Source organism: Halichoeres trimaculatus, unplaced genomic scaffold (assembly GCF_033239565.1).
Source record: "Halichoeres trimaculatus isolate MK-OKI-2021-1 unplaced genomic scaffold, fHalTri1.1 fHalTri1_scaffold_15, whole genome shotgun sequence".
Taxonomy (NCBI): domain Eukaryota; kingdom Metazoa; phylum Chordata; class Actinopteri; order Labriformes; family Labridae; genus Halichoeres; species Halichoeres trimaculatus.
In genome coordinates this window covers 11,859,581-11,870,425 of record NW_027437193.1, presented here as the reverse complement: position 1 = coordinate 11,870,425, position 10,845 = coordinate 11,859,581, and the positions used below count along the sequence as shown (strand labels likewise).

The window sequence follows — 10,845 nt, the reverse complement described above, 5'->3', positions numbered from 1 at the left end:
AGTTCAACAAATCTCCTTTTCACTGATCGTCTGATTCATCTCTCTCTGTCACACAGCCTTCTTCTCCCCTATTTTAGTATTGTATACCTGTGATTGCATTTCTGGATATCTGCATTATTTATTCCCTGCATCTGAATGCCATTTTTCTTCTATAGTTTATTTTGCTTCAGGGGTTTCAATGTCAGTGTTTTCTTTCATAATTGATTGAGTCTGTATGTGCAGAGTCTTCTACAGAAAATAGAAGTGCATGTCTGTCTATTACACTTAAAAGTCTTAAATGATGATCATGATTCAGGGGGACATTTTGCACATCACTCTGAACATTGCAGGGTAAAGACCTTTGAATTTGTAATTCTTAAGGCTGTTACACTAGTGTTTGCTTCAGCGACTTAAGTTGAGGTGCTTCCTTTCTATAGCCATCGGATGCTAAACTGGATTGTCACAATGAATATGGCCACCTTTTCATGAATTGCCACTGGGTATAAACCAACATGGTTTTGCTCCAAAAACAGACAAAGACATGTTTTTTAGGGGAAAGCAAAGTGACTCTCTGAATTATTTTACACATCAAAGTTTCATTTTACACTCAACAGACATCAGGATTTAACCATTAGCTCTTCAGCTCCAGGCTGTATGAGGCCACACATTCACAAGTATTGCCTGACCTGTGTCTGAATGTCAGGAGTAATGCGTGTGACTTGTGAAAATTCAGTGACATTCCTCTCTGAGCATGGCCTTTAACTGTAAACATGTGTTGCACTGATTTGGTGTGATGGCTTTAGAGCCATTGCTAAAAGGAAATGAGAAAACAAACATGTTAAAAAACATGCTGCAATGTGTCAAGACAGAAAAATATATCACAGAGAGGGGAGGGACAAACAGCTTTTACACTTAGTTACTCTCATCTTTTAAATATTATTTTTGTAAAATTTGGCAGAACTTATTATTCCAAATTTTGTGTTGTGTTGCAGTTAGACAAGTCACCCCTCACCTCTACTGCTTAATGGCTGACAATGTTTAATGCAGCAAGACAACTTGGTTTTGAGTTTGGTGTCTGGAAGATAAATTTCCCATGAAAAAATTGCAGGAATGATGGATTGTTGAGATAACATCTTGAGCCAGAGTCTGCAGGTGGAGGTGACGAGTGCAGGGTATCAGTGACAAAGACAGAGCAAAGGTGGAAAGCTGAAAAATTGCAGACTGACTGCTAAATTTCAAAGAATTTATTTGTAAACTAGCTTGCAAGTGTCACTGAAAATTACAATTAAATAGGAAAAAGAGTGAAAATCTTGAAAAAAGTGCACGGCATGAACAGGAAGGGGTGCTAATGGCCAAACAAGATCCAAAAAATTACCTCAAAAGACACAAACTGACAGAAAAATAGCAAAAACAAACAAAAACACAGTACATCTATAGAGACAAATACGAACAACCATAAAAACATAATGCATTACCAAAAAGAGCACTTCAGCCAAGACAAGATATTAAGCGACTGAAAATGTGTAGGGGGAACACTAGTGAGGCTTTTTATAGATCTTGTCTTTGTTTGGGCCTCACAAATCCAAGATCATGGGGATGACAGACTTCAGTGAGGAGAATAGCAAATTTTTGTAGCGGTGCAATCTGGATCCCAACAGATTAAATCTAACTCAGTGGTCCTACATGAGGGGAGTATTTTCTGTTAACAGGAAACAACGAATGAAAACCTTATCAGGAAATAGAAACAAGTACCCATCACATTCTGCTCATCCGTTTCTCTGTGTCTCCATCTTCTTTGTCTTTGTAATGCCGCTGCAGGTCTGAGTGGGCTGCATGACAAAAGGAATCCCTGTGCAGTTTATGGATGCCATGTTACTGAAGACGTGGGCGCAAAATGTTGTATTTCAAAAGCTTTACGGTTCCAAGAGTGAAAGGGATGTGTACAAGGAATGGAAGAGCACCCACTAAAATGGACATGCTTTAGTGGTGGTTCATCCTTTGGCAGGTGCTGAGGTCCATTTTTGGGGGAAAATGCCATTCTCAAGGAGCTGCCCTCTTTTAAGATCCATACTCCTTAAAAAAAAAAACTTTAAAGGTTTGTTTCATTTTGCAGTCACTTAAGAAACAGAGAAATAAGGATGCTGGGTTACACAAAATCAACCTGTAGTTGTCATAGTGATAAGACATAAAAACAATTAGATGAGGAATGTTGGTCCTACTGAGAATCATATAATGGGGAGTCATTAAAGCCTTTTTAAGATTGTAGTCGTGAGTTTTGCATCTTTTTTAAAGTTCAACACATGGACGAATAACTATACATTTATCTTTGAAGTTGTTGCCGATGGAATACCAACTCTGAGGTCAGAGATTAAGGAGATTAAAAAGAAAAGACTGCAGTACAGATTGACTGTTGGACGACCTTGATGTCTTTGCATCTTTGATAACAGTCATTATCCAAGCTGCTGCAGCTGTCTGAAGAAAAGAGATGAGAGTTGAGGTTGTCTCCTCTGAGGATATAGCTGTAGTGAAACCAAACTACACGGCCTCATCTTAGTTTCTAAACTAGTTTTGTACTTTTCTTGTCGCAATTTATTATCACAAGAGAAATACAGAGGCAATTAGCCTCTGTATTTCACATTAAAATGAGATAGATTAACTTGTGATCCCCAGATAATGTCCTAATGTATTTGTACAAGCACTAACTCCAAGGGAATAGCTCCTGGGTTCAAGTTGGGTAATTTAACAGCTTCTTGTACTGCTTGGCAGTTAGGAGGCAATAAAAATTTATAATGCCACATACTTCATTATGGTTTTAGTATGTGTTTTGGTCATTAAACATCATATGTAATTGCCATTTGTATATGGATGCAGAGGAGTAAAATATCGTATAATAGTTTTTGAAATGTTGCAGAGTGGGCGTAAGCTTTAAAATGTAGCAGGACTAAGATTGAAAAGTGGTCTATGACATTCTACAAACTGCTCTACCAACTCTACTAGTAGTTCAGCAATAAATGCTAGTGAAAATAGTATGCAGCAGAGGTGATGTGTATAAAGAATTTTTATGTCTATTGTGTCTTTAATAAACTGTATTTAAAAGTTGTTTTGAATATTATGTAAAACAACCTTATCCCGAAGTCCAAAAGTTGTTGGTCTGAATGGAAAATATTACTGACATTAATGACAGATGCAGAAGTAACAGAGTAAAAAATTCACATTAGCCAGTAACTCTTTTTTTTTTTTTTCTTGAGAAAAGAAATGTATAAGAGAGCACTAATGCTGCTCGACAGCACTGGTAAGGCTGACGGCAGTGTCTGCAGGCATTATTTATGTTGATTATTATTGAAATGCAATTAATGAGTTTGATTAATCTGTGAAACTGATCTTTCAGTTGAATACAAATTAGGAAGAACTTTCCTTTATTAAGGTTAAAAAAGGGATTTTAATTAGTGTTTGCTAGTTTAGATTAAAAAAAATAGTCATGGCACAAGGTTTGCATACCACTTAAATGACTGCTGAACCTTTAGCTACAGATGACGTGCAAATATTGCTTAACTACCAGTGTCTGTCCAAAACTACAATCAAACACCCTGGATTAACCATCAGCATATGGAGAGATAACTTTATGGCATGTCTCAGACCACTTTTCAATTTAACTGTCACTTATAAGATGGTAGGGGAGACCGGGTATGGTTGTACCACTATTTAAAGATGTGTTGCAACCATCCCTACCCTTGTCAGCCAGTGTTTAGCTAGCTGTATTAGCGTAGTAGATTAAAAATTAGCATGAAAAATATGAATCACATTTTGCCTGAAAAACTACAATTGATTCTGATATAAGTAATAGTATAAGTACTAAACAAAATATATAGTCTTAGTCAAAAAAAAAAAAAAAATCCTTACCTCCAAATCATTTTTTTCTCTCTACAGAATCTGCATGCACCTGTTTCCAGCCCTGACAATGTGAGATCAGGGTGGAAGTGGATAAATATTGAAATGATCATGTGACTCCTATCTTATCCCTGATTGGTGGAATTGGTGGCGTTACAACTCTCCACATGTTACAACCAGTGTTTCGTGAAACAAGTTACAAAGTAACGAGCTACAGTGACGTAACTACATTTTTGGGGGTAAAAATTAGTGTAACGTGTTACTACCAAAAACATGGTAATGAAACGTAGTTCCTTTTTCAGTTGGGCACAATATTACTTTTTCCAGTGACCGGTTTGACAGCACACTGCCTCAGCTGCGCAAATGTGCAATAGTCCCGGGCTCTCATGCCACCCTGAGGCTGGTACTTGCAATAACATGCAGAGAGCAGTAAGGAATTGTTGTTTTTCTTGTGAAGTGCTTTATGAATTACCTCTTATGTGCGCCATAGTAAAACTTTGTGTAGGCTTATACACATTTAGGAAATGAGATAAAGTTCTGTAACGAGTAACACAAAAAGTTTATTTCCATAGAGGGTAACTATGTAAAGTAAGGGACTACTTTTTCAAGAAGCAAACACTGCTTTTTAAAAGTAACTTCCCTAACACTGGTTACAACCATACCCAGTCTCCCCTATCTCAAATTTTAAGAATAAGAAATCAATTGCATACTCAGGTTGTAGAAGAGGCATTCAAAAATACAATTTGTGACTTGAAATCAGGCCATTGGCTGTTTGCCTAATCACGAGGATACAGACATTTTTCTCTGAATGGAGACATTCATTCACCTGAGACTGAGAGAGAGTGAGAGACAGAGAGAGAGAGGAGAGAGAGAGAGAGAGAGAGGGAGGGACACCGGCAGATGTAAGACAGCAGCTCGTCCTCACTCCCACAAGTTTGCAGCAGCTCGCTGTCAGGGACGACAGGGATTCATCTCTTTGAGTCTGACAAAGTGAACCCCCCTCACACAGGAGCTGGGAGGGAAAGAAGCAGTGAGCGCTGGAGGAGACTCAGAGGAACAAATAACCTGGATTTACACCCACAGCATCATCACTCTCATCTTCTGATGTCGGATATTAAAAGGAAAGATAAGGACATGGAAATGTGCTGCAAAGGGCTGCACGGACGACAGGATAAATTCGTGCTCCTCATCCTCTACCTTCATCTGTACAAGAACACAGTGAGTATCTTGCTTTTGTTTATATTAATCCTCTCTCGCCTGCTTATCTTATCTCCTGCCCAACACTCATGATCTGATTAAAACACCTCAAAGTGATTTGGAACTTAACCTTTTGGCTGCTGCATCTGACAGAGGACAACCTATTGATTGTGGATCGATGGACTTAATTGCAGACAAATATCATTAACATGCTGTTAACATTGTTACCCAGAGCCCAGGACCACTGCTCTGTGCAGCATGCACCACACTTCTGTCGTTTTACCAAAGTTGTCATTAAGCTGCTGCATTAATTAGCGACCTGGCTCCATCCCTCCCATCCGCCTGCTGCTAATTAAAGGGAGATCGAAGGAGAGGACACGGGGAAACTATTGAAAAGAAGCAAATGTTATTTGTTGTCTGCAAGGCTTGAGCCTGGCTTTGGGAGATTCATGGTGACAGAAAGTAATTTATTCCCTTTTAAAAAGGTCAGGTATGGTCAACTGAAGCAGCGTAATGAGACAGGAAAAATTCGTTGTAGGCTAATTATAATTCAGAGTTGTTTATTTTTAAAGACAAAAACATCGCCTGTCAAGTTTTGAAATGCGTAGTAAGGGCACCTCGGTGTAAAAATAAATCCAGCCTAGTGCCAAAAACAGATGGATTTAAGCAGAAGTGTGCGCCAACTCATAACAATTTCCTTTTCGCTGCACCCTCACTCATCTCACTCAACTCTTCCAGGACAGCATCGAAGGAGAAAATGTGTTTGTTGTGTGCTGCGTGTGCCTGCTTCAGTGTAGATAACAAAAGTCATCTCGTATGTTCAGGCGGAAGGTATTCATCCTGACTGTGCCATCGTCTCGCAGCACCTGAGGGCGCGGGACGTTTGCAGCCAGACGCGCAGGAGCGAAGCGCGGAACCAGACGGAGCAAAGCGGTGAGTTCATATTGCTGCTGCTGCTGCTGCTGCTGCTTTGTGTTCCTGCACACAAACATAAACTTTGATTACTTTGAACCTCTGCTGCGCTCTGAGAGGTTTTTAATAGACAGCAGGGAAGTAGGTTAGACCAAAATAAAGGAAGAGAAATGGTGCTTGCTTGGAAGTAAGGAATCATAGGAAGTTAAATTTGTCTGCCAGAGATGACTGTGTCAGGGCCCTTAATTACTGCTAGAAAAACATACATGGAAATAAAAGGAAAAGTCTGTAATTTCTTGTAGTGTATTTGTATCTACACTCCAGCAAGCTGGAGGCTGCACAAGCTGAAGGAACAAGGAGCCAAGCAGTGTGGATACTGCAGTAAATCACTCTTTAGTCTCCAATATAAAAACATGTTTTCCAGTGAAAGTGCTATTCAATTGAATGTTTTTTTTTTTTTTTGGTGACAGACATGCTTTGTTGATGCATTTAAGCAAAATACAAGGATTCCCCATTCCTTTCACTGCAAAGTGAAGTTTAATTTGATGCATTTGTCTTTGATTCTTTAGGTTGCGATTCGATTCTACATCAATTCCATATTGATTTTAATGCTTTGATTTTCAATTTTAATGCCAATGTTAATATGTGCTGCCATTCTGTTGCTGTTTGGTCTCATGCTGCCCTCGTCCATACAACACGAATAACACCCACAGCCCCCCAACACTTGCCAGGGGGTGAATTGAGTATTGACTCAGAGGATTTGCTGAATCCATATTGAATTTGACAAAGAAGTATTGCGATGCATCGATTCATCAATATTTTTACCGACCCCTAATGGACACAGCATTGGATACACCACTCACTTGTTTCTGAAGAAGCATGATAAAGCACAAAGAAGGTGGTCACCTCATTGAAAGTAAAGTCTCAAACTAACTTCTGACCTCCCAGGAAACCCACAAAGACGATGGACTTTAGCCATCGCCTTGAGGCCTGCTAATCCACTGTAACATGCTCCCAGTGAATCAAAACACTCCAGTTACAGTAAATCAAACCTCCTGGTTTGGAAAATAAGAAAATGAGCTTAGCCCAAACACTTTTTATTCCAATATTTTTTCCCGCACAAGTTAACATGACCATTCTGTATTCTAAAATAGGCTTTGACTAAGTTTTCTCTGCTTTTTGTGCCAGTCTCCAGCGGACACTTGGGCGACCACGGTTTAGGTGCCTTCACTCTATATTAGTGCTTCAAACCAAGTTTGTGTAGACAAATTAAAGCCATGGCTAAGAATGATTATCTTTATGGTCAAGTTGTGTGATTACCACTTATTTTACCACTAAGCACTTTAGTGCAGTGCTCAGTACTCATGTGGCTACACACAAAAGAATCATGAGGTTAAAAAATTTAGTTAGTTAATGAAAGCACTCTATGGTTATCAGTTATATAACAAACCATCGCTTTACATTATAAATAAGTTCAAACTCTAGAGAAAAAAAAAAATCCTAAAATGTTGCTTAAACCTCTAGAACAGGGATCTCAAGCTTGTGCCATGGAGGGCCAAGAGGATGCAGGTTTTCTTTCCAACCAAAAACACCACAAGCTGATTTCACTGATTACCTCACCTTCGAGCGGAGAGCAGGGATCAATCAGTGAAATCAGCTGGTGGAGTTTTTGGTTGGAAAGAAAACATGCAGCCTCTTGGCCCTCCATGGCACAAGGTTTGAGATCCCTGCTCTAAAAGATGCATAGCTGGGATTCTCTACTCTAATAATACTCGCCGAAAATACATTCCCTTTTAAAAGTGTGAAGTATCCCTTTAAGACTTAAACTGAACACTTGCATGACATCGGTAGCAGAGGTCAAAATTCTGTTCGAATGTTAAATGGTTTTATTTTCTCCAGAAAATCCAGCTGTCTTTGTCACCAGATAACACAGAGGTTAGTAAAGTTAAATAGAATCACATGAAGCTCTCCAAATGTTGAGCTTTTGACCTTTTGAGTTTTTAACATCAGCTTTAAATACAGTCCGTCTGTGTCTGCATTCTGCCTGGATTTCTTCAGTTACAGGAGTAATTATTTGATAAGACAATTTGTCCATGAAAGGTCAGAATATATTGAAAGATGTCACTGAGTCCAAAAGTGAAGTATAAAGTCGAACTAATATCAAAGTCAAAGAAATTCAGCCTATCCTCACGTCTCGGCAGCTCAACCCAGAGGTTTCTGTTCCACTGTCTTGAAAAATGGTTTGAGGCTCATGTGACTGTCATCATATTTGATGATCCATTTAATGTCAAAGGGGGACAAAATGTAGAAAGTTTCTTCATTTAAAAGACCTCAGGGGCCAAAATAACAAATATTATTAAAAGATAACGTATTAGTTGATATTTATCTAACTGTGCTGATGTTGTTTTTTACATCATTCTGGAGGAGGATCAGTGGGGGTTAATAGTCATTTCATGCCTTTTTAGGGTTTCATGTGATGTCAGACTGAAAATTAATTAAAATCCCTTAAAACTGTGACTAAAACAATCTTCTGGAAAGGCTGAGGATGCTGATCTGATCTCCGTGTAAATTAATATTGATTATTTTTATCAAGTCATTTTTGTCACGTTGATCTAATATCCAGCTGCTTTGTCCCCAGCTTCACCTGTGTGTCCTTAATTTCTGAGTCATTGACTTTATCATAAATAAAACCTGACATCTCCTGGGGACACTCTGTGTGTCAGTACAACTGGCCCCTTTCACTGAAGCTGAACTTGTCTCTGCACTGTCAAAATCTGCCCCAGAAGTAAAAACCCTGTGGCTACCCCCCTCCACCAGACTTATTTGATCCTGATGTCTCTTGATGAGTCCCGAAGCTGGTGCAATACAACAGTTTGGTGCTAAGTTTTCGTCCTCTGCTCATTACTGAGATAAATGTCTGCAGAAGAGTTTGGCTGCCCTAGTAGGTGTGTTAATCCGTCAGTGTGCTGCCAACCATGTAGAGCTGGAGAGTTATTGATGCAGAATTTAAACTTATATTTCTAGAGATTGGTCCAGCTGCTAGATCCAGGAAAAATATACTGTGTTGGTCTAAAGATGTCCATTAACATTAAAACTTGAGTTTTATTTTGACATTATATCCCACTGTGAAGTCGAATGAAAGCTGATTAATAAATGGAGACATCATCAGGGTCCCCCTCAGGGGGACGTCTGGACGCTCTGCCTCGGTGTCCCGAGTAATTTCTCAAATTGTTGTTAATCCTAAATGAGGTGACATTCAAGTGGCTGAATGCATAGCCTTCTCCAGCTTTGGGAGTGAGAAAGGTTTTCCTTTGTTTAAATGGAAATAATCAAAATCAACCATCAGCCCTTTGACATGCCTGATAATTGTGGATTCAAACCGTTTGGCACACAGGTCAATTTCAAGCTATGTTCAAAGTCCGCTCTGTAATCACATCCATATACAAAGTGTATGTTTCATAATTCATGGTTTTGGCTGCAATCAGTATGGCTCTTGTTATGTGCATGAAAGAGACTACAAGTTACTTTGTTTTTGGCTGAACTCAGGTCAAGATGGAAATGTTTTGATGATCATCTAAAAAAATTATATGCAGCATCTTAACTACAAATTATGAATAGTTTCAGGAAGATTATTCCATAATGTTGAAGCCACCACTTTGAAAGCATGGGCATCTTTTGTTCTTAGACGGGCTCGAGGGACAGCCAGCAAGCCCTGATCAGACGACCTGAGTGACCTACTGGTGAGGTAGGGGTGAAGAAGGCTGGTGATATATTCAGGAGCCTGACCATGCAGAGCTCAGTACATACAGACAGGACATTAATCCTAGTTCAAACCAAAAGCAGCTCAGTGTTTGTGACTGCTTCATCTATGGACACATTCAGATCATCACAATTTGGTTCTAACCTCAGCCAGCAAAAAAACTTACTCATGAGCTACACATGATAAAAATTGGGATCAGAACAGGTATTTGCAGTTAAACCTGAATGAAGAAAACACATTTAAAAACTTACCGAGACTTTACCAGTGTAAAGTTTGATCCTGTTACAGGTGCCGTAGGCAGGATTTAGCTAGTCAATGCTAATTTTTTTGTGTTTCCTTTGGATTAAATGTGAGATTATCCATTGATAACCCTTTATAAGTGTAGTATAATTGCACTACTGCAAGGTCGCAGCATTCCCATCTGTCTCTGTTATGAGCTGACAAGGATTCTCGACCGCTCCAGGTATCTTTGACCAATCAGAAGAGCCCCTGAGGCTTTATCCTGATTGGTCGAGGGCCGGCGCTTCGTCCTTCATCGCAATTGGTTGTAAAGCTCTTTGTTCTCGTGAACGCGCATGAGGAAGTCCTGGCTTGCATATTTACCTTTGTTCCAATTGACCGCCTGTACTTGGTCCTGCTTTACCTCGCCTCGCACTTCGACCAGTGGATGTCCCTGGAGCGTGTTCATCCCCAGAGCTTTCTTCTGGCACATACTACAAAAACATTAAATGAACTTAGTTTATTCATCGGTTGACTAGCAGGCTACATGCTAACGCTGTGCAAGTACATGATCGATTTGGTAAACGCTAATACAGTTTTTTTTCTATCAAGTATCTCACAAAGTAAAAGCTGGATAAACCATAATGAGCACAACTTGTAGTTAAGATATTGCATTTAAAACACTTTAGAATCAGACTTCGTTGCAGAAGTTTTGTTGCTCGTCGTTGGTGAAGCCTTTGAGTGCAGAGTGTTTTGATACCGGCAGGTTTTGTATTGCGTTTGCGTATGTGCTCTTGTGGGAGGGGCTAAACTTGCGTAAGGACGTGATGTCCGAAAACACAGGACGGGAGGGGCTGTGCTGGTTTTCAAATCGCCATCTTACATGGGTC

The 10,845-nt window shown here is 39.6% G+C and overlaps 1 protein-coding gene across 1 annotated transcript in view; it reads left to right on the top strand.

Annotated features, from left to right (window-relative positions):
- The first annotated feature begins 4,814 nt into the window (after window positions 1–4,814).
- LOC141804465 (pituitary adenylate cyclase-activating polypeptide type I receptor-like) overlaps window positions 4,815–10,845 on the top strand; it is a 30,498-nt gene continuing 24,467 nt past the window's right edge. The window contains exons 1-2 of the mRNA XM_074688901.1: window positions 4,815–5,085; window positions 5,889–5,997. Coding sequence (XP_074545002.1) covers window positions 4,972–5,085; window positions 5,889–5,997 — 223 coding nt within the window. The 5' untranslated portion in view covers window positions 4,815–4,971. The remainder of the gene's footprint in view (window positions 5,086–5,888; window positions 5,998–10,845) is intronic.